This window comes from Cynocephalus volans, chromosome 14 (assembly GCF_027409185.1).
Source record: "Cynocephalus volans isolate mCynVol1 chromosome 14, mCynVol1.pri, whole genome shotgun sequence".
Taxonomy (NCBI): domain Eukaryota; kingdom Metazoa; phylum Chordata; class Mammalia; order Dermoptera; family Cynocephalidae; genus Cynocephalus; species Cynocephalus volans.
In genome coordinates this window covers 71,247,652-71,269,266 of record NC_084473.1, presented here as the reverse complement: position 1 = coordinate 71,269,266, position 21,615 = coordinate 71,247,652, and the positions used below count along the sequence as shown (strand labels likewise).

General features: G+C 49.3%; 2 protein-coding genes across 4 annotated transcripts; one reads left to right on the top strand and one right to left on the bottom strand.

Annotated features, from left to right (window-relative positions):
• Positions 1-133: 133 nt before the first annotated feature.
• LOXL3 (lysyl oxidase like 3) lies at positions 134-18,398 on the top strand. 3 transcript variants are annotated; one of them, XM_063078324.1, is made up of 13 exons: positions 134-1,952; positions 3,800-3,963; positions 4,704-4,918; positions 14,632-14,851; positions 15,085-15,265; positions 15,408-15,562; positions 15,797-15,964; positions 16,104-16,266; positions 16,471-16,714; positions 16,813-16,928; positions 17,008-17,144; positions 17,249-17,360; positions 17,749-18,398. In XM_063078324.1, the coding sequence occupies exons 1-13, from the start codon at positions 1,640-1,642 to the stop codon at positions 17,820-17,822; spliced, it is 2,262 nt and encodes a 753-aa protein (XP_062934394.1). In that variant the 5' UTR covers positions 134-1,639; the 3' UTR covers positions 17,823-18,398. The 3 variants fall into 3 exon arrangements, with proteins under 3 accessions (XP_062934394.1, XP_062934395.1, XP_062934397.1); XM_063078325.1 differs by lacking the exons at positions 17,249-17,360; positions 17,749-18,398 and having other exon boundaries at positions 16,471-16,694; positions 17,008-17,093; XM_063078327.1 differs by lacking the exons at positions 16,813-16,928; positions 17,249-17,360; positions 17,749-18,398 and having other exon boundaries at positions 17,008-17,097.
• HTRA2 (HtrA serine peptidase 2) lies at positions 18,239-21,382 on the bottom strand. Its single transcript, XM_063078328.1, has 8 exons — positions 20,877-21,382; positions 20,569-20,773; positions 20,287-20,481; positions 20,018-20,050; positions 19,690-19,795; positions 19,467-19,536; positions 18,699-18,794; positions 18,239-18,595 (listed from the first exon to the last, which is right to left on the bottom strand). Exons 1-8 carry the CDS (start codon positions 21,380-21,382, stop codon positions 18,430-18,432), a joined length of 1,377 nt encoding a protein of 458 aa, XP_062934398.1. The 3' UTR covers positions 18,239-18,429.
• Positions 21,383-21,615: the final 233 nt, after the last annotated feature.

The following is a 21,615-nucleotide window of genomic DNA, read 5'->3' as shown; positions in this document are numbered from 1 at the left end:
CCAGCTCTAGCGGGGAGGGGAGGACCAGCAGAAGAGGACGGAACTGACCCAGGAGGAATGGAGGGAGAAGGCGGAATGTGGGAGGGCTCTAGGGACGTGGGAGGGACGAACGCAGAGAGGGGAGGGGGGGTGGTCCAATCTCCCCCGGCCGAGCACTTTTTTTTGGAAGTCCTAGGACTGATCTTCAGGATCAGGACTGTTCTCCCAGGCCCTGCTCAGCCAAAGGTAGGGAGAGTCACGCAGCCAAGCCAGGCTGGAGGAAGTGAAGTTCGGAGTGGAGAGGATGGTGGAGGGACCAGGGAAAAGCGGTGGTGTGGGATGGAGTCGAGGGAAAGCCAACCGAGAGTTTTAGTCTTGTCAAAGGGGAGTAAGACAAAAGAAGAGTGGAGAGAAGAGGCAGATATTGGGGGTGGGAGCTGCAGGGTCTTACAAATAGTGCAGCCAGGAGAGCTCTAAGACTGGGGCTTCTCTGTGAGGCCCTAGCCCACACCCCCCCAAGCCAAAATGTCTCCACAACAAAACTGTCTTGATGGGTTTTTTCCTGGATTGGGGGAAGCATGTTCAGGGCGAACCCTCGCTGTGAAGGGGCTGTTCTAAGCCCCAGACAGAGAAGGCCTTGGCTGAGGAGCTGATAGTGTCCTGGATTCCAATTACCCAGTGACAGCGATGGTGGTGTTGGCAGGAGGCTTGGACAACCCCACTCCATCCTCCAGCCTAGCTTGAGGCCTGGCCCTCCTGGGCTCCTTGACCTCGAAGGGCATCTGAGAGCCTGTGTGCTGCGGGTTCTCCATGCATGTTTTGGTGTCTGCCCTCCCAGCCCAAGAATCTGCCCAGATAGGAATTTGGGCTCCACTCCCATCCAAGGGATCTGAGATCCGAGGATCTCCTAGGCCCACACTTGCCTGCATCTTTCCACAACCAGTACAGCTGTCTGTCGTCTGTCTTGCTAAATGGGGTCATCTGTGTCCCTCCCACATCTGCTACTTGGCTCTTGCCAGACCCCCTCCTCCTCACTTGTCTGCTTCTCTCTCTCCCCAGTACTGTGTGCTTTCTTCTTTCCCTATTACCTTCTATCCATCTTCAACGTTGTCGCGCTCTCTGTTTTTCTCCCTTTCATTCCCACAGGCTCCCTTCCTCTTACATCCTGTCTGTCTAGGTCTTCCTATGCGTGTCTCTTGCTCAGTCTCTATCCCTTTATCTTGACCATTCTCTGACTCTTGGTCTCTAATCACTGTCTTTTGATCTCTGGGTCTCTCAGACTGGTGAGTGGTGGTAATGGAGATGATGATGGCAGAGCTAGGGAAGGACACAGTGGGACATAACAATCGTGAGGACTTTGTTATTTGCAAAAGGGGGGAAGAACATTGTCTGTCTGTCTGCCTCCCCCCACCCCCTTCCGCCATCTGGGTCTCTCAGGCTGTGCCTCTTTGACTCTGTCTCTCTGCCTTTATTAAGTGTTTTTCTCTCTCTTTCTCTCCCTCTCTCTCTGTCCCTGAGACTCTTTCTGTCTCCAGTCTTACTCAGTGTCTGTTTTCCTTTCATGACTCTCTCTCTCTCTCTCTGACTCTGGGCCTCCCTAAATCTCATTTTCTCTCACACACTGTCTCTCTCTCTCTGAGGCACCCAGGCCTTCCCTGCCATGCTGCCTGTCAGTGTCTGGCAGTGGAGCCTGCGGGGGCTGCTGGTATGCCTGCTGTGCAGCTCCTGCTTGGGATCTCCGTCCCCTTCCACGGGTCCCGAAAAGATGGCCGGAAGCCAGGGGCTGCGGTTCCGGCTGGCTGGCTTCCCCAGGAAGCCCTACGAGGGCCGTGTGGAGATACAGCGAGCTGGTGAATGGGGCACCATCTGTGATGATGACTTCACGCTGCAGGCTGCCCATGTCCTCTGTCGGGAGCTGGGCTTCACAGAGGCCACAGGCTGGACTCACAGTGCCAAATATGGCCCTGGAACAGGTGAGCATAGCATTAGGTATTACCTAAGTGCAGGGAGAGGGAACACCAGGATGGCACAGCCACAGCCACGGGGACAAAGGACACCAAGAACAGTGTGAAGTAAACCTATGGATGACAAACCAATGAACATAGTTACTTCCCAGAGCTGTGTGACCTTAGGCTAGTCAGTGCTTTCTCTGAGTCTCAGATGCCCCGTGTGCAAAATGACTAGATGATTTCTAAGTTCCTTTCTGCTGCAAAAGTATGATTCTACAAAGCCATACACAAGGACAGTTCAGATACAGATGAGTCCTGTACAATTAAAATACAGTTGGTTTCAAAATTTTTTAAATGATAATAAAAATAAATAAATTTAGTTTCTTGGGAAGCTGAGAGTGGGTAAATGATGTCTGGATGTCCCAAAGGCAGAAGGGATCACAGCTGAGAAAATCAGGTTATGGGGCCAACCGCGTGGCGCACTCGGGAGAGTGCAGCGCTGGGAGCGCAGCGGCGCTCCCTCCGCGCAGGTTCAGATCCTATATAGGGCTGGCCGGTGCGCTCACTGGCTGAGCGCGGTGCAGGCGACGCCATGCCAAGGGTTGCGATCCCCTTGCCGGTCACGAAAAAAGACAAAAAGAAAAAAAGAAAATCAGGTTTTGGGCCAGAACTAAAACTAACAAGTTGGACCTAACTAAAGACAAGTGTAAAGCCTAGGACAAGTATGAGAGTGGGCTGAAGGAGCTTAAGATCAGTTCTCACGGAGGCCTAGGGGAGCTGACATGGTAAACCCACAGTGGCATTGATGGACAGAAGTGGGTGCCACCTGCTGCTGATATCCCAGTTCCCACTGGTTAGACCGTCTCTGGAATATTGTGTCAGTTGTAGATGTCGTATTTTAAGAGGGACACTAGAAAGTGGAAATACTTTCAGAGGAGTGCTACCCAGCTGTGAAAGATTCAGAAGCTAAGTTTCAAGGAGGAATAGCTGAAGAAACCAAGGGTTTGGTATGGAAAGAAAAAGCCTTAGATGGTAATTACGTGATGGTTGCCTTCAAATGTGGGAAGAACAGTCATGTGGCTGAGGGATTTTTCTGGGTGGTATCAAATGACTGAATCAGACCTGGTAGGGGAAAGTCATTAAAAGTCATAAGGACTTACTGATGGTTACATAGCTGACAGGGCAAGAGGTAGATGTCCCAACAGGTAAGTCCTGTCAGGATATGAATGAGGGGTCCCTGCACATTTGCTGGGACAGATGACATTTGAGGTTCGACCCAGTTCTGAGAGGAAGTAAGTGGTATTGAATATGGTGCAGACAGAAGAACAAGGGGCTACATCTCAGCACAGACAGGATGGGCACATGGGAGAATGTAAGGGTAAGGTGAAAGGATCTTAGATTTCCACATTTCCAAGATTGCCAGACCGGTCAAACTCCTAAACCCCCATGGCTGCGTGGTCTTAGGCAAGTTACTTAGCTTCTCTGAACCCGTTTTTAGCTCTGTTCGAAGAATGATCATGTATGTACACACCATGGCTGAGCGCCTGGCACACAATATGTACTTCATTAATCGTAGCTATCACTGAATGGGTAAGGACTGAACAGAACTTCAGTGTTGATTCTTGGTTTTTTTATTCATACTATCATATTCTTGAGTATCCTCAGATCACCACCAACCTTCCACCAATCTTATGCCCCTTTCCTATTCCCCTCCCAGGGTCCCCTGTCCCTTCTCCACTGCTTATTTTACCAGAAAAATGGGATCATCATGGCCAGGTGTGAGGCTATTATGCTCACTCTCCCCAGTATCCCCATCATTGCCTCATCCTACCTCCCCAACCTTCTCTGTCCCCTCATCTCCCCTTCCACAGGCCGCATCTGGCTGGACAACCTGAGCTGCAGTGGGACTGAGCGGAGTGTGACTGAATGTGCCTCCCGGGGCTGGGGAAACAGTGACTGTACCCACGATGAGGACGCTGGGGTCATCTGCAAGGATCAGCGCCTCCCCGGCTTCTTGGACTCCAATGTCATCGAGGTTGGCAGTTCAGAGAGAGAGACAGACAGACACACACACACACACACACACACCCCCCAATGTCATCGAAGTTGGCAGTTCAGAGACACACACACACACACACACACACACACACACACACACACACACACGATGGCCTGACAGGGCTGTGGAGTGGTTATATGTGGTTAGAGGTTAGAGGAGATATTAGAAGGTAGGGGATCCCATATTACCCCATGTGATAATTTGGATTCAAGAGATGCTTGGAAGGGGCAGGGGGAGGCAAATAATAGAGCTGTAAAACCCTGTACCAGCATTCAAGTTACTAACCCTGGCATGAGCCTCTCCAACTTCATCCCTGGTCACTTGGGGGTGGGGGAGTGGAGGGGAAGATCCTGTGCTCTCTCTCCCCTGCATGTTCCTGCCCCCTGGAACTTCTCCCTTCTTCTTTCTCCTCCTCCTTTAGAGCCACTTCCTCTGTAAAGTGCTCCCTCCTGCTCCAGGCAGAGTCCGGTACCCCTTCCTCAGATCCCTCAGCACCCCTAATCATTTCTCAGAGCACAGGATATCCCTCCCTGTGGGGTTCCGGGGGAGTCTGCATACCCCAGACTGAGAGCAGGCACAGCGTCTTTTTCAGCCCTGTCTCAGACCCTCCCGCCATGGGTTTGCAGCAAGCACACTCGATCAGAGTTCCTCAGAGGTGGCAGGACACGGGAAAGGTGCTACTGGGATTCTTTCTCCTGCTTGTGGTCCCATCCCAGGTAGAGCATCACCTGCAGGTGGAGGAGGTGCGACTTCGACCAGCTGTTGGGTGGGGCAGGCGACCCCTGCCCGTTACTGAGGGACTGGTTGAAGTCAGACTTCCTGACGGCTGGTCGCAAGTGTGTGACAAAGGCTGGAGCGCCCACAACAGCCACGTGGTCTGCGGGACGCTGGGCTTCCCTAGCGAAAAGAGGGTCAACGCGGCCTTCTACAGGTGAGGGGCTGTGGGCCCCGGATGGAGCGGGCCGGGTGGGGGGGGCGCTCGTTGAGGAACGGTGTGGAGAGACCTTTGAGCGGGTCGGGGCGCCGGGAAACCCGGGGGCCTTGAACAGTGGGAAAATACGGAGGCCGTTGCGAAGCTGGAGAACGGGGAGATCTTGTGGGACCATGAAGGGCGGCGCGGCGGTGATGCCTCGGGTCGCCGGGCAGACTCCGGCCTCGGGCGCGCAGGGTCTCGCGAGGCCACGCCCAGGGCTCGCGGGGCCGTGAGTTCCGAGGCCGGTGAGGGCGCGGCCGGCCTCTCGGAGGCGGCGCCTGCGTGTGTCCACCGTGGGGCTGGGCGCCCGCGGTCTGAGGGACCGTGCCGGGCCGGCGGGTCCCCGCCACCGGGCAGATCCCGGAGGGCGCCGGGGGACACCGGGCCGCCCGAGAGGCGAGTCTGTGAGCGCGCGAGCCCGCCGGACTCCTGGGACGTTTGCCAGAAGAGCCTGTGTCCGCGGCGCGCGACCTCTCCCGCCGCCCTCCAGCCCTGTGTGCGCGCCGGCTACCGGGGCAGCGAATCACCCTGGCGAACCGTTCTGTGCCGACAGCGTCTCCCTTCCCTGGAGTATCTCGTTTGGTCATTTTGAAAAACAGCCTTTGGGAACCATGCACGTATTCGGAAATCTTCACGCTGTCCCTCTGTAATCTTCTATTTTGTAGGGCAAAAGTGCTCATTTTCTTCAGCTCTTCTTTAGATCAGCAAAAGCCTCTTTTGCTGAAAGGCCTCTTGTCATCTAGATGACTTTCCACTGGGTACAAGTCGTGGGCCGATCGGAGCGGGGTGCAGTAGAAATGCTCAACTTTGGTTAAAGCAGGCCTCGCGTTTGCGTTGCCTTTCTGTTGAGGCAGCATCTCACTACTCAGATTGACTTGTAATCACCTAAAACCAATTCAGGACTCCCTTTATCCTTAACACTGATAGAGCAGCCTTTTCAATCCTAAATATATGATGAGTTTACCCTATTAAATTTGTTTTGAAACATCATTTAAAAGCCATTAAAAAGCCATAATGATCCCATGAGATTATCTCGAGTCTTGACAGGATTTTCCATCTGTCATCCCTCCAGCCTCCTCTGGTGGATGGACATGATAGCTCTGCCTTCTGGCTTCATCAGAATGACTGTAGAAATCGTTGTTGAAATGTTTAAAACCAAAGCCTAACTCTTCATGAAGACTTTCCTCTAGACTTACATCAAGCCTCTAATCATCAGTTCTAAGATATGTTTTTCAACCAACTGAGAAGAAACAGAACACCACAATGATGTAACCAGCGTTTCACTGTTTTATCTATAATGAAATCATGGGAGATTTTGTTAGTCTTTGCTAAAACCCAGATACACTGTGTTCACAGCCGTTTTCCAGCCTTCCAATTTAGTAATCCTGTCAAAAAAAAGAAATCATAGTGGTTTGAGCTTACTTTTATTGAAATCCTATTAGGTATCTAAAGATCTCCATATGTTTTTCCTAAATTTTGTATTTAAAAACTTATTCTAGAATACCACTTATCTGTAGATTGAAGAATCCTTTTTCTTTTCTTCTTCTTTTTTTTTTTTTTTTGAAAGTCAATACATCATCCAGTCTCCAGTCTTTCCCACACTTGCTCGAATTTTCCTTGCCTTGGCTGTGAGACACATCTGAAAGTTCTTTCAGCCCTAAGGAATGTACTTTGTCTGGTCTGGAGACTCAGACCATTCTAAAACAGCTGGGTGCTGTGCTCCTTTTGTCATCCATCTTGGGGCTGCATTTCTTTATCTGTGCTTGTTCTTTACCTCTCCTAATCCAGAAACCAGGTTCTGAAAGATTAGTAGGATTTATTTATTTTTCTTTTAAAGATGGCCAGTAAGGGGATCTTAACCCTTGGCTTGGTGTTGTCAGCACCACACTCACCCAGTGAGCCAACTGGCCATCCCTATATGGGATCCGAACCCATGGCCTTGGTGTTATCAGCACCACACGCTCCTGAGTGAGCCACAGGCTGGCCCAGATTAGTAGGATTTAAACAGCAGTCATTCCAAGTGAAGAGGATGACATGAACAATGGTGTAGAAATTTATTCATCCAGTATTTATTGAGACCCTACCTTGTGCCAGGTACTGTTGTAGACACTAGGGGTTCAAGAGTGAACAAACAGACAAAAATCCCTGATCTCATGGACTAGGGAGAATCAGAAAATAAGTAAAATTATAAAATGTAAGAATGGTAAAGAGTGCAACGGACGAAAATAAAGCAGGGAAGGGGTTGAGAAGTAGGAGTAGGATTGCAGTTTTGAATAGAGTAGTCAAGGAAGGCCTCTTTGAGAAGGCATCATTTGGGAAAAGGTTTAAAGGAGGTGAGGGCACAAGCTGTGGAAACATCTAGATAAGCATTTCCAGGAAGAGGGATCATAAACAAAAAAACGATTCAGGGGAGTGTGTGCGTGCATTTGTGCGTGCTGTGAGGGAAGGGAGAAAGCATCTTGTCATTCTTCAGGAGGCTATTGGGGCTGGAGCTGAGTGAATAAAGGAGAAAATGGTAAGAGAGATGATATAGGGTCTGACAGGGAAAGAAAGGGGAGCCAGATCTCATAGGGCCATCTGGCAGATTTTGGCTTTTGGCTACTCTCTGTCAGGTAAGAAATCATTGCAGGGTTTTGAGCACAGGTGTGACATCTAACTTCCATTTTTAAAGTGCTACCTTGGTTGCTTTGTTAAGAATAGACTATAGGGGATGCAGCAGAACCAAAAAGGTAGGATGACTTGTTAGCAGGCTATTGTCTCCTGAAAGTCAAGTAAACAAAGTGTAAGGTAATGGTGACCAGTAAAAGTGGAGAAAAATGATCAAATTCTGTATATAGTTGAAGGTAGAACCAACAGGATTTGACAAAGCGTGGTGTAAGAAAAAGAGTTAAGGATCATTCCAAGGTTTTTTATTTTTTACCTCAGCTAAGGACGGAATTGGACTCATCTCATAAGGAAGACTGGGGGTGGAGGTTAGGAACTTAGTTTTGGACCTACGAGGTAGAAAGAACACCAAGAGAGTGTGTGGGTCTGGAGCCAAGTAAAGTGATTCAAGCAGGAGAGAGTGGTCAACTGAGTCAGTGGTGCCAATAGCTCTAAAAACATGAGAACTGAGAAATGAACCCTGGATTTAGCAATATGGAAGTCATTGTTGCTCCCAACAGAAATGATAATGAGCTGGATATATTTAGAAGACAGTAAGTAAATAAGAGTAAAAGGTTTATACTGAGAAATAGTGGAAGAAAGATCTGAATGAGTAAAGAGAAGCCAGGAAATGGAATATTTCCAATGCCAAATAGGAGGATTTAACGTTTGTCTTATAGAAAAATTAAAAATAAAGGTATTTGTGTGGGCAGTGATAAAATGAAGCCAGTGTTTTTAAAAGTTTGCCTGATAGTAGGAAATGGAGAGAGGAGATTTCAGATGCAGTAAAACTAGTTAGGAGTTTGTTATAAAAATGAAGCTTATGAGGAGAGTGACAACAAAGATGGAAGGGAATGAATAGATAGATGTAGGATGACTGATATAGAAAATGAGAGAAGAGATGCCTAAAATGATTCTGAAGCTGCCTGAGAGAAGAATGGTACCATCTGGTATTTCTGGGTTTCAAGATAATATGAACTAGCTTTCGAGGTGGGTCATCCTTGGGAAGTCTGAGACCCAGGAATTGTCACTAGGTATGCACAGCCTGAAGTAAGTTTCAGAGATCAGGAATATTTGCTGTACATATTAGAATCTCATAGAGTCTGGGATGTGAAGGCTGGGGAAGAGATATACTAAAAGCACAAAGATCATTCTTAGTGGGGAAAGAGATTACAGGAGTCCTGGGAAATTCTGTGATAGATCTTGTTTCACAGATCAAGTCAGATAGAGGGAGCAATCACATAGGTAATACAATTATGAAAGATAAGAAAGATAGTTATAAACAACTCTACCCTCCTTAGACATAAAAGTGGATCTGCTAACTTTTAGAGAAAGTAAGATTTAGGGAATGAGAAAATCAGAACCTGATGAATTTATCATTTTTAAACTTGTTTTGGTAGTTCTACCCTAGAACATGTGAAAGTTGTATAATTTTAGAAGAGGAAAAGAATGTACAGATGCTCTTTTACAGGTAATGAAACTGAGGCTCTAAGAGCTTCAGTGCTGTCTAAGAAGTCACTGTTGTAGTTCATTTTAGTTTGACAGATATTTATTGTACTCCTACTATTTGCCAAGCAGTGTACAAGGTGTGAGATTACAAAGATGAATAAATGATGAGAGAGGTAATTAGACACCACATTATAGAAGACCTTATAGCCCATGTTAAGGATTCAGGTCTTTATGATAAAAGTAATGGGAAGCCATTGAGGAGGGCTGTGAGATGACATGATCACCTTTGTAGCTCCAAAAGATCAGTTTGACTGCATTTCTGAGAATGGTTTGAAGTGGATCAAGACTGAATGGATTGGGAGATATTTAGGAAGTAAAATTGACAGGACTTGGTTACTGATTGACTTTGGGAACCAAGGAAGGGAGAAGTCAAGATTGACTACTAGGTTTCTGGAGTGGGTTTTGCTGAGAGAATTATGTTTATTTTTTGGACCTATGTTACATTTTAGATAACTTTAAGGTATCTGCATAAAAAAATCAGAAGGCAATGGAATATACAAGGTTGTGTGTGAATGACACCATGTATAGAGAGGACCATATATGGCATGAGAAGAGAGAATGCCTAAGACAGAGCTCCAGAAATTTATATGAATAGGGAGAGGAGGAGCCTGCAAAGAAGACCAAGAAAGTGCAACCAATTAAGAGTAAAACCAGGCTATTGTGGTGTTATGGCAGCCTAGGAAGGAGCAAGAGGACGGCACAGACAGATGCTGCAGAGAGGTCAAAAAGATGAAGACCAAAAAAGTCTACCAGATTTAACAATAAAGAAGTTTGCAGAGTGATGGGTATGGAAAACTAGAGAGAGGGGATTAAGGAATGAGTGAGAAGAGAGGATATAGAGATGGTGAGTATTGACAACTCTTGAAAAAATTTTCTGCTAAGAGGAGAGATGTGGGGTGGAGGGTGTGTGTGTTTGTGTGTATAGGAGAGATTTGAAGGATCCAGTTGAGAAGGGGAAGTTGGTGCAAGAGAGAGGATTGTAATATTTGAGAGAATGGCCTTGGAGAAGAGAGACAGCTGGAAGGAGTAAGAGGATGTGCAGATATAGGTATTTATGTCTGATGGATTTTGTGTGTGATGGTTAAAGGAAGGAACAAATGATAGGGGGAAACAAGCACGTCTGTGAATGAAGTAATGTAAGTCAAGACAAATATCAGTGCTGGTCCTAAATAAGGACAAGGTCCTTAATATATCTTATATTATACCTTATACTATATATAATTATAGTATTAATATATGTATATACAGTATACAAATAATACTTAGAGAAGAGGTACTTCTGGATTTCCAGATAATACTAAGTTTTTCTGAGTACTGCTCCAGAGATCAAGATGATCTTTTTGAGTTGATTGGTTAGAGAAATTGCCTAGTGTGTTTCATTTTAAACACTTTAGACATGTTTGAGAAAAAGACATTTGGAGACAAAAATTTGTACCATATTCATAAGACGAAAGATTCTAAATTCTTAGTAATGTCTCAGGAAAGGGACATGAGGAATTCCTATTACTAGGAATACTGGACCTACTGGATGTTTTGACAGATAGACCAACTAAGTACCCCCTCAGGAAGAAGCTGGGATGGGAATACCAAACAGCTTCTGACCTATTCAAAATATATATATACTAAAATCCTAGTGCATCATTACACAGTATAGAATATTGAAATATGACTCCTCAGGAGAAACAGCAGAGCAGAAACATGTTCAAAGAAAGGACAACTAAGATGGTAACAGGGCATTCCATACATTTATGGGAAAGAAAGACAAGACCTGCATTTATATATACATAGTTGAATAGGACAAAGAGGGGCTGAAGTTAAAGGGAGAATGAGAGGACAAACAGACCTAGTTTCTATTTCTGTTAAGATATTAGACTTAAGGAAGCCTCTTAAAGAATGACATAAGTCAGCTATTTAGGCCAATTAAAAAGAAATAAGATTTATTTCCCTGGAAGTAAGTTTGGGAGATGAGCTCAGTTTATGAATGACCGAAGCATGTGGAATTGGACTTGAGCAGGAAGAATGTTGTCATCCTAAGCAACCCAGCCTCGTGCTCCCCAGTTAAACCAAGTTAACATCCTTGGATATCTAGCCTTGGTCCTTGGTCCTGGTTCAGTGGCCTCAGGCCTGGACAATGCCAGAAGCCTTTCTTGCAGGGAGCATCCAAGAAAAAAAAAGGATATAATCAGCCTCCCTAGGCCTGATCTAGGCTAGTTCTTCTAGCCTGGTCAGTCTGGCATTCCTAACAATCCTAACACCCTTCCCATGGAGGGAATATCTGGACCCAGGAGTCCTTATTCCCCATCTGCCTTAGTCTCATTTCTGAGGGTCCTGATATAGGGACACTATCTATCCTGAGTCCATGGCCTTCACTGCTGCTCGCCCACCTGGTCATGTGCTTATGAAGCCAAACAGCTCTGAAGGATAAGGCCTCGGGAGTATCTGATGTCATAACATACTGCCATCAGGAACCACTGGAAAAGAAATCTTGCCCTTAGTCCCAGCTGCACCAGCCTTTTCCACTTGGTTCTACACTGATCCTGACTACTGTTGTCTTATCCTGACAGAAAGTTGAGGAAGCGAGCAGTCAAAGCCTCAGCCCGACACCCCAAGCCCCTTGGAAGGTAATGGGGCAAGAGCCCCGGGACCTCCTGCTCGCCCTTGTGGCCCCAGGAGGTGGATGGATGGATGATGGCAGCCTATCCATGTCCATCCAGAACCCAAGCTGATAGATTAGGAATGTGACTGGAAAATGCTGTTCCCCGGGGGGATGGGAGGGGAGAAAGGCATGGGGATGGGCAAGCTTTGATTTCAGGGAACATAGGAGGAAATAATGAAGAAATGGTTGAGGAGAAACCTCCCACTTTTATACTTCCCCCAAATAGCTTGGACTCCAGGCTCAGCCCCCTGCATTCCTCCTCCCTGCCCTTCCACTCCTCACGTCTCTTGGTTCACCCACATTCCCATTCCCTCTCCTGCCTTTACCTTTCCTCCTATCTCCTCCCCTGCTTAGATTGACATAACTAGATTTCCCATCACTGTTGCTGAATCCAGAGGGCAGCATGAGTGCGAAATACAGTTCAGTGGTGTTCAGCAGTCGGTGTATGTGGAAAATCTGGTCGTCCGTCATTTTGCCCCTTTCCACACTCTGCATGAAGCATCCTTCCCTGAAATAGAAAAGTAACCCGCTACCTTTCCTGGGCCACATACGTAAGCACTACCTCCACCAACTCCTTTTTCCTTTTTGCAGACCAATCACCAAGCTTAAAGTCAAACCCCAAGTGGGCAGGGGGCCAATCAAGAGGTAAATAAAGTGCAGATAGGGTGGAGAGGAGAGGGAGCAGAGTTATGAAGCTGGGAGAATTGGGCTGTGGTCAGGGAGGAGTACAAGAGAGGCCTGTTTGCCTAAGGAGCTGACCAAGAGGTGGAGGAAGAGCAGCTATTACAGATCACCTTCCAGATCACATACCCAGATGTTAAGTAAGGCTGGCCCTTAAGTTGGTCTCCAGGGAATTTTTGTCAGAGCATTTTTTATTTTTACCCTTGTTCCACATGCATATTTATCTTCCCCCAAGTGAGTTCTAGTAGATAATCTGGCACTTTTCTCCTTCAGACACCATACTTGCCTCTCTCCCAGGAGGTTAAGTTTGCCTAAGGAATCAGTGTTCCCATCCTATTTTTATTTGATTAATTTTTTAAAATAAGTGCTACCCGCTTACCCAAGACAGAATGAGACCCAGGGTCCTCTTTGGGACTCTTACCAGGGATGTAGTCAGATTGACAGTCCTTGCTTCTCTGGCTCAGTTTACACAGTTAGTTTCATAATTTTACTCCTGGTCTTTTCACACTCCGGGGAATATAAGGCTTCCAAACCCAGTGATTAAAGCTAACTTGTCTTCAAAAGGCAGTTTGCACATTAAAAGTCTCCCTAATAACTTCTTCAGCAATGACTGAGGTACAGAGAATTCATCCCTTTCTATTGTCCCGTTCTCTCCTCAGCAAGTTCCAGGATCACCCAGGGGTCCCCTGGTATCCCTAATTTCCCAGCTTCTCCTTCTAGTGGCTTCAAAGGAGCTCAGAATTTGGAGGTGTTCTTGTCGTGCCCTTCTAATTTAGGGTCATCTTTGCCCAACATGGCCATACTCTGGCCTTCCTTGACCCCCACATTGAAGTATGCACTGCTATTTTTATCTTCTTAGTTGTAGGGAACAGGGAGGAGGGAGTTTAAAAGATAGGTGTCTTTTTCCTGTGATGGCCTCTTTGACTTTTATTTCCAGCCAAACGTGACTTTGGGAGAGTACCTGATCTCTTTGATCTTCAAGATCCATTTATCCTGAGTTTCCAAAGGTATTCTGTAAGTCTCCAGGCTTCTTTTGTCTGTTTTGTTTATAAACTTCTCCTCCTACCCATGTCTTCCTAGCCAATGGCTTCAAGTCATCATATTCCTTCTTTATTCTGGCATTAAGAGATAAGGCACATTACTGCAATAATTCACAACAAAATCAGCCTCACAGGCGCATTCCACCAATGCCAGGCCTCATCTCTTTCCCTTCCCCTCTTCTGGGAAGAGTGTACTTCTCTCCACATGCTTCACTGCAATCTCTCATTGCATTGAAACCCATAACCAAGTCCCCTCATTCTCTGAAGCATCTCTCTGCAGTGTTTCCAGGCTTTAACATCTCTAGTTTAGCCCCATTTTCCTGCTCAGATGGCTGTGGGATATTGTTATGTTTAAATTGCAGAAGCACGGACTATCTCATTAAGACATATAGCTTCAGCTCAGGTCCTGGAATGTCTTTGTCATTTTGTTTTTCACATCTGCCTTCCTTCTCTAGTCAAGTGGTCCTTCCAACTTTCATCTGTCCTCCATTTATACATCTTCATTGTTGCATATGCCAGTGCCAGTCCTTCCTATGCCCACCATCTCATCTGTTTTTCTTGTAACTGCCCATTATACTCTGTTGTACAGAGTCTCTGGCCTGGAAGCCCCTTTGGCCTCTGAGAAGCCATTTAGATCCAAGACGTCCTTAATCCTCTGCATTGTGACTCATTCAGTTATTTCAGTCTCAGCATAATAGAAGGATCTGCTCACCCTGGCTATCCAGGCTTCCTTTCTGTGTCAGTCACTCCCTCCTGACCATCTCTTCCATCTGGGTATCCTGGCTTTCCATTCTATTCACACGGCAGCTTTAGCCTCAGCCTCCCTTAGAGCCAGCAGCCTGAAACCACCTGGAACCAAGTTGCTGTCATTCAAGTCAAGACTAGCCATTCTTCCCTTATGGTTCTTTTGCTATAGAAGGTCCCCAAGGACCCTCCTGTCTGGATAGTCAAGGATTTTTCAGCCTAGAAACTTAGTACTCCCTTTATCTCTCCCAAGAGAAACATAGAAGGGGGAAGAAGAGGAGATAAAGTGGTCATGAACGGCTGCGGGAATGGTGGAGGCATGGAGTGGGAGGAGGGTTGTGGAGCAAAGAGGCAGGAGCATTGTTTTACCCTACTGCACCTCACTCCTGTCCCCCCAGGCTGCTGGCCCAGAGGCAGCAACACTCCTTTGGTCTGCATGGGGTGGCGTGCGTGGGCACGGAGGCCCACCTCTCCCTCTGTTCCCTGGAGTTCTATCGTGCCAATGACACCGCCAGGTGCCCTGGGGGGGGCCCTGCGGTGGTGAGCTGTGTGCCAGGCCCTCTCTACACGGCGTCCAGTGGCCAGAAGAAGCAGCAGCAATCGAAGCCTCAGGGGGAGGTGTGTGAGACAGTGACTATAACCTTTCCCACTCCAGGTAGAGAACCCCCTAGCCTGGCCACCCCAACTAAGCACAGCCCTGACCTCTGAGGACAGAAAGGAACCTTCCAGGGGGTGGGACAGAGACCTGATTCCACCCACTCCCTCCCACCATAATCTCATTCATCTCCCAGGTCTACTTAGCCTTTTCCATTCTGTTTCCATTCACTGCTGCTGGTCTCTCTCTTCTATAGGCCCGTGTGCGTCTTAAGGGTGGGGCCCACCTTGGAGAGGGCCGGGTAGAAGTCCTGAAGGCTGGCACGTGGGGCACAGTCTGTGACCGCAAGTGGGACCTGCAGGCTGCCAGTGTGGTGTGTCGGGAGCTGGGCTTCGGGAGTGCTCGAGAGGCTCTGAGTGGTGCCCGCATGGGGCAGGGTGAGGGGGCATGGAAGTGGGAGGGAGAGGGAAGGAGGAGGTACATACTGCTGGGGGGTGCATTCTTTGGATGGTTAGGAGTCCCCTGGGCAGACAATGAAGGTCTAATTACAACATTCTGAACTTTGGCTTCTGTCCCTAGGCATGGGAGCCATCCACTTGAGTGAAGTCCGATGCTCTGGACAGGAGCCCTCCCTCTGGAAGTGCCCCCACAAGAACATCACAGCTGAGGACTGCTCCCATAGCCAGGATGCTGGGGTCCGATGCAACTTACCCTACACTGGGATGGAGACCAAGGTCAGTCATAGTTTCCACCTTGGTTCAGTTCTCCATCTCTCATCCTAGCCAGGCCTGGCCTCTAATCTGCAGTCTGGTGGCCCCCAGCCTACTGCCCCAGGCCCGTGCCATCCTGCAGCTTCCATATGACCCCACCACTTGCTAGCTTTTCCTGTGCCTCTGAATCACTCACTGTTCAGACTCCCATCACCCACCCTGAAAGCTTCCACTGGCGCTTCCCTTCTGTCACTACAGATCCGACTCAGTGGGGGCCGCAGCCGACATGAGGGGCGAGTTGAGGTGCAAATAGGTGGACCTGGGCCCCTTCGCTGGGGCCTCATCTGTGGGGATGACTGGGGGACACTCGAGGCTATGGTGGCCTGTAGGCAACTCGGTCTGGGCTATGCCAACCACGGCCTGCAGGTGAGTGGGAGGGAGGTGAGGGGAGCCAAAGCCCTTGTTTCCGTAGCCTGTGTTTTGGGTCAAGGACTGTGGAAATGAGTCCGTTGGGCCAGGAGGCTGGATCCTGGAGCCTCACAAAAACACTAACATATGTCCCCAGGAGACCTGGTACTGGGACTCAGGGAATATAACAGAGGTGGTGATGAGTGGAGTGCACTGCACAGGGACTGAGCTGTCCTTGGACCAATGTGCCCATCACAGCACCCACATCACCTGCAAGAGGACAGGGACCCGCTTCACTGCTGGAGTCATCTGTTCTGAGAGTGAGTGAAGAGTAGGGTGATGCGAGCCAGGGAAGGGAGGCTCTGGGCCACCCCTTCGTAGGGAAAGAGGGGGCTGTAATCTGAAGGGGTACTCCTTCCTTAGAAAAAACCAGTCTCACACACTCTGGGGAGGGATGGAAGCACCCCCGTCTGTCCTTGCCCCTCAGGAGTGACTTCTGACACTCTCCTTCCTTTCTCACATAGCCGCATCAGATCTGCTGCTGCACTCAGCATTGGTGCAGGAGACCGCCTACATCGAGGACCGGCCCCTGCACATGTTGTACTGTGCCGCAGAAGAGAACTGCCTGGCCAGCTCAGCCCGCTCAGCCAACTGGCCTTATGGTCACCGGCGCCTGCTCCGATTCTCCTCCCAGATCCACAACCTGGGACGAGCAGACTTCAGACCCAAGGCTGGGCGCCACTCCTGGGTGTGGCACGAGTGCCATGGGTGAGAGGGTAGGGGGTCAAGTAGAAGGGCAAAGCCACAGGGCATGGGGCAAGCCTGCTGGGGCAGGGAAGGAAACAGGAGTTCCCTTGTCCCCACAGGCATTACCACAGTATGGACATCTTCACTCACTACGATATCCTGACCCCCAACGGCACCAAGGTGGCTGAGGGCCACAAAGCTAGTTTCTGTCTAGAAGACACTGAGTGTCAGGAGGGTGAGTTGGGGCCTAGAGTAGACTTCAGCATCTCCACCGCACAGCCTTTCCTTACTCTGACACATGCCAATCCCTTCAGATGTCTCCAAGAGGTATGAGTGTGCCAACTTTGGAGAGCAAGGCATCACTGTGGGTTGCTGGGATCTCTATAGGCATGACATCGACTGCCAGTGGATTGACATCACAGATGTGAAGCCAGGAAACTATATTCTCCAGGTATCAGGAGTCTGGGGCTTCCAGATGGCAAGTGGGAAGAGTACTAAAAAGACACCTTTGGTTGAGGATTGAAGCTGGGTTAAGTGGCCTTTTCTCTCACTCAGGTGGTCATCAACCCAAATTTTGAAGTAGCAGAGAGTGACTTCACCAACAACGCAATGAGATGTAACTGCAAATACGATGGACATCGCATCTGGGTGCACAACTGCCACATTGGTATTTAATGAAGAGCAACCCAGGAAAATCAGGGGATGGGAGGAAAAGGCTTACATTCTTTTTTTTTTTTTTTTTTTTTAAGATGACCGGTAAGGGGATCTTAATTTAACCCTCGATTTGGTGTTGTCAGCACCACACTCTCCCAAGTGAGCTAACCGGCCATCCCTACATAGGGATCCGAACCCATGGCCTTAGTGTTATCAGCACCGTACTATCCCAAGTGAGCCACAAGCTGGCCCCTACATTCTCTTTTCTCTAAGTTGTTTCTGTGTCTTTCCATCCACCTCTGGATCTCTCAGTCTCTTCACTTCTACTCACCCTTCCCCACAATGGGTTCATCTCCTGCCTCTGTGCAAGATGTCTCCCAAACTGCCTGTCTACCCTGCAGGTGATGCCTTCAGTGAAGAGGCTAACAGGAAGTTCGAGCGCTATCCTGGCCAGACCAGCAACCAGATCGTCTAAAGTGCCACCAACCTCCTCTGCAAACCACCACTGGCCCCTAATGGCAGGGGTCTGAGGCTGCCATTACCTCAGGAGCTTACCGAGGAACCCCTGATGTCAATAGACCTACCACACTCATCCAACTGTGCACTATGAATGTCAAGCAGAAGTAATGATCCTTCCCAGGCCAGCTATCAGTATGTGTGGCCAAGCATGGGGAATCTTTGCTCCCAGGCCCAGCACCGAGCAGAGCACACCACAAAGAACAGCACCTAACTGCCCAGAACAACAGGTGGCAGCGGCTCATTTTCTTGAATAGGGAGGTCAGGGTGGTCAGCTCCAGTGTCTCTCCTAAGTTGAGGGGGATACAGCTTTACCTCTAGCCTTTTTGTGGGGGAAATGATCCAGCCCCCACCCCCATTTCTGACTATAACATGTTGCTAGGTATAATTTTATTTTATATAAAAAATGTTGTTGCGATTCTTCAGAGCCCAGGGATTGGTGCTGGTGGTTGGAGGGACCTGCCCCCAATTGGTTCATTAAATCCTCTGCCCAGGTACCCTCAGAGCCTAGGCTAGGAAGGCAAGGAGGAAATCAGAGCAGGAGCCTCATACTCTTGCTGATCCATTCATTCTGTGACCTCAGGGGTCACATATAAGGTCAGTGTTTCGGGTCCCCGCCGGATCTGCACTGCCAACTGGGATTGGGTTCGAACAGCTTCATAAACATCTTCAGCATTTTGTACCAGCTGTTCCCCAATGGCCAAGATCACATCACCAGGCCGTAGACCAGCCCTGTGGAAAATGACGTACAGAGAGAGGAAGGAGTAGACAGCCCAGTTCAAGGACACATGCAAACCTCACCCATCCCCACCTCCCAGTACAGTCTCTCCCTCACCGATGTGCCGGGGAGCCCAGGATGACTTTATGGATTAGTACACCATGCTGAACATCAGGAAAGCTTGGTTCTCGAAGCTGTAGTTCAGCAAGGATGCTGAAAGGACACAGAACACCCTCTTAGCCACACCCAAGCACTCTTCCCATCTTGACCCTTGAGCACTGACAAATGTTTGGACAGGACAGGTACAAGGCACTACAGATAAAAGACAGTTCACTTTCTGCTTTCTAGCCATTAAGTGGGTTATATATAAAAAATATCTAATTCCAAATGACACACAGTGTTAAATCAATAACACTAATGTCTTTCTAGAATCCTAAGAGAAGCTTTAAGGAAGGAGTAGAACTTAAGCTAAGCCTAGAAGGGTGGGTCTGATATTAACTATATAAAACGAGCACCATAAATAAAAACATGAGAGTAGGAAATCAGGTTGGCTGGCACAGAGTATTCATGTAAGAATAGAAGCCATGTCTGGAAGGTTAATTTAGAGACAGATGGAAAAATGGCCCTTAAATGTCCTTTAATGGATTGAATGCTTTAAATCAAAGCATTAACAGGATGAAATCAATCTGGTGACAGGTGTGCAAAATGGAGTGGGGTTAGAAAGTCAAGATGATGAAAGGGGACAGCTCTTGTGATAGCTCCAAGTGCAAGGCAGCTCATCTTAGATAAAGACAAATGAGAACAAAGCTCAATAGAGGTGCCAGTTATCCACCTCTGATTACGCTGGTGTCACTACTTACATGTCACTATCCCTAAAGTTTATACCTGGGAGTCAGAGTCAGCATCATCACCCCAATGTAGCGGCGCTGGGACCCACTGATTCCAAACCAGGAACCTGTGATAGAAGAACAAATGAGCCCCCCGCCTCCAGCTACACCCTTCCCTCTCCTCCCAGTAGATGCCTCTCCAGCAAGTTCCAATGAATGCCCCTCCCCTATGACCCACCCACCATTTTAAAGGAGCCCCTTCCCCCCTAAGCCTGGCTCACTCTTCTTTTCCCCACGATGCAGAAACTCTCGAAGACGATCAGAAGGGATGGCAAAGGAGATTCCAGCTGTGACCTTCATGGTGTTCACTCCAATCACCTCCCCATCCTGCAGGGACACAGCCCCCTGTTCCCTAACCCAAACAGATAGTAGGGGCTGGGGGCACTTGAACAAGAGTAGTAGGCAGTGTTGGGGAAATCTAGTTGGACACTGGGAGACAGCCAAGAGACTGCTCAGAAACTTGACCAAACAGCCTTGAATTAGGGAAAACCCACCCTTCCCACACTGACCTGGGGCAGGGATTCTTGGAACGAAGGATGTCCCACTCACCAGGTTAACCAGGGGACCTCCAGAATTTCCAAACTGCAGCACAAGGAAAAAACAAGGAAGAGATCTGGAGATTCTAAGTGTGGGGCATAACCAGGATGTAGGCACTTTCTCCAAATTCTCTCCTTTCCAGCCCATGAATGAGAGGTCACATTTTTGCAGCTCAACCTCTGTTTACAGGTTCATCAACCATATATCTAGTTGATGCCTGATGTACCACACAGCCTCCCTCCCCCAACCTAGTTTGTCATTTTTCTCATATCAGGACGCACATCAATAGCTGCATCAGTTTGAATGTATTCCACATTGGTTTGGGGGAGTCCCAGGTCTCTGGCTGGACGCTGGGCAGAGCTGACAATGCCAGATGTGATCGTGTTCTGCAGTGCAAAGGGACTTCCCATGGCAACAACAAACTCCCCTTGACGGACATCGGCTGAGCGTCCCAGGGGCAGTGTGGGGAGAGGCTCCTAAGGAAGAATGGGTACAAGAGACCTGTCATCTGGAGATGAGAGCAAATAAACAGCTCCAACCACACCTGTCCTACCCCGACTAACCTTGGTCTGAATCCTCAGCGTGGCGATGTCTGCCACGGGATCCACAGCTGTGACCACGGCTTCATATGTGTCGCCGCTAGGTAGCCTCACACGGACTCGGCGCCGATCAGCCACCACATGGGCGTTGGTAACAATAAGCCCGTCGGCAGCCACCACGAATCCTGAGCCGTTTGATATAGGTACTTCGCGGCCCGAGAAAGGGTGCCTGGGATGAGGGGAAAACACAGAAACGAGGAGGCTCTGACCCCTCCTGCTCGCCCGCCCTCCGGCCTGTGGTTTCGGTGCCTTCCGGCCTTGCCCAACATTACCGGTCCAGGATCTCGATATAGACCACAGCAGGTGCAGTCTTCTCCACCACGTCAGCGATGAAGTTGTACTGGCTCCGGGGAGAGGTGGGCGGCGGGCCAGGGACCGCGGCGAGAACAGCCGGGGGATCCCGACCCCCGCCCCACAACAGCAACAGCACTGCTCCCCCAGCGCCCAGTGCCACTGCCAGCCACACGCGCGGACGGGCTCCAGGGGTCCCCGAGGCCTCCCGGGTCCGGGGATCTGGGGTCCGCGTAGACAGTCGTGACCGGGGATCCGGGGTTCCAGACGTCAGACGTGCCCGAGGTTCAGGGACCCCCACAGACAACCGGGCCCGAAGACTGGGGGTCCCATAAATCACACGGGCCGGAGGGTCAGGAGTTGCTGACGTCACCAGGGCCCGGAGGTCAGGGGTCAACAGGGGTCCCTTTCCCCAGCGAATCCCCCCCAAAGCCCGCCATCCCCAGAGGCTCCAGCTCGCACCCCGCCCCGCCCTCAGCGCAGCCATCAGCTCCGCCTCGGCTGCCTCCTTGCCCGTCCTACTCAGAGGCGGCGCCCAGGATGCGAGCAGGCGGACAGCAGGACGCGGGGCACGTCGGTACCTGAAGTCCTTCAGAAGTGCCAGCCGGGACCCAGGCTTGCGGGAGGCCGACGCCGCCCCGCCCCGCGAATGCCGGGAATTGTGGTCCCCGCGGGGCGCGAGTTCTGAGGCGGCCCGAGGGGCCGCAGGGCATGCTGGGA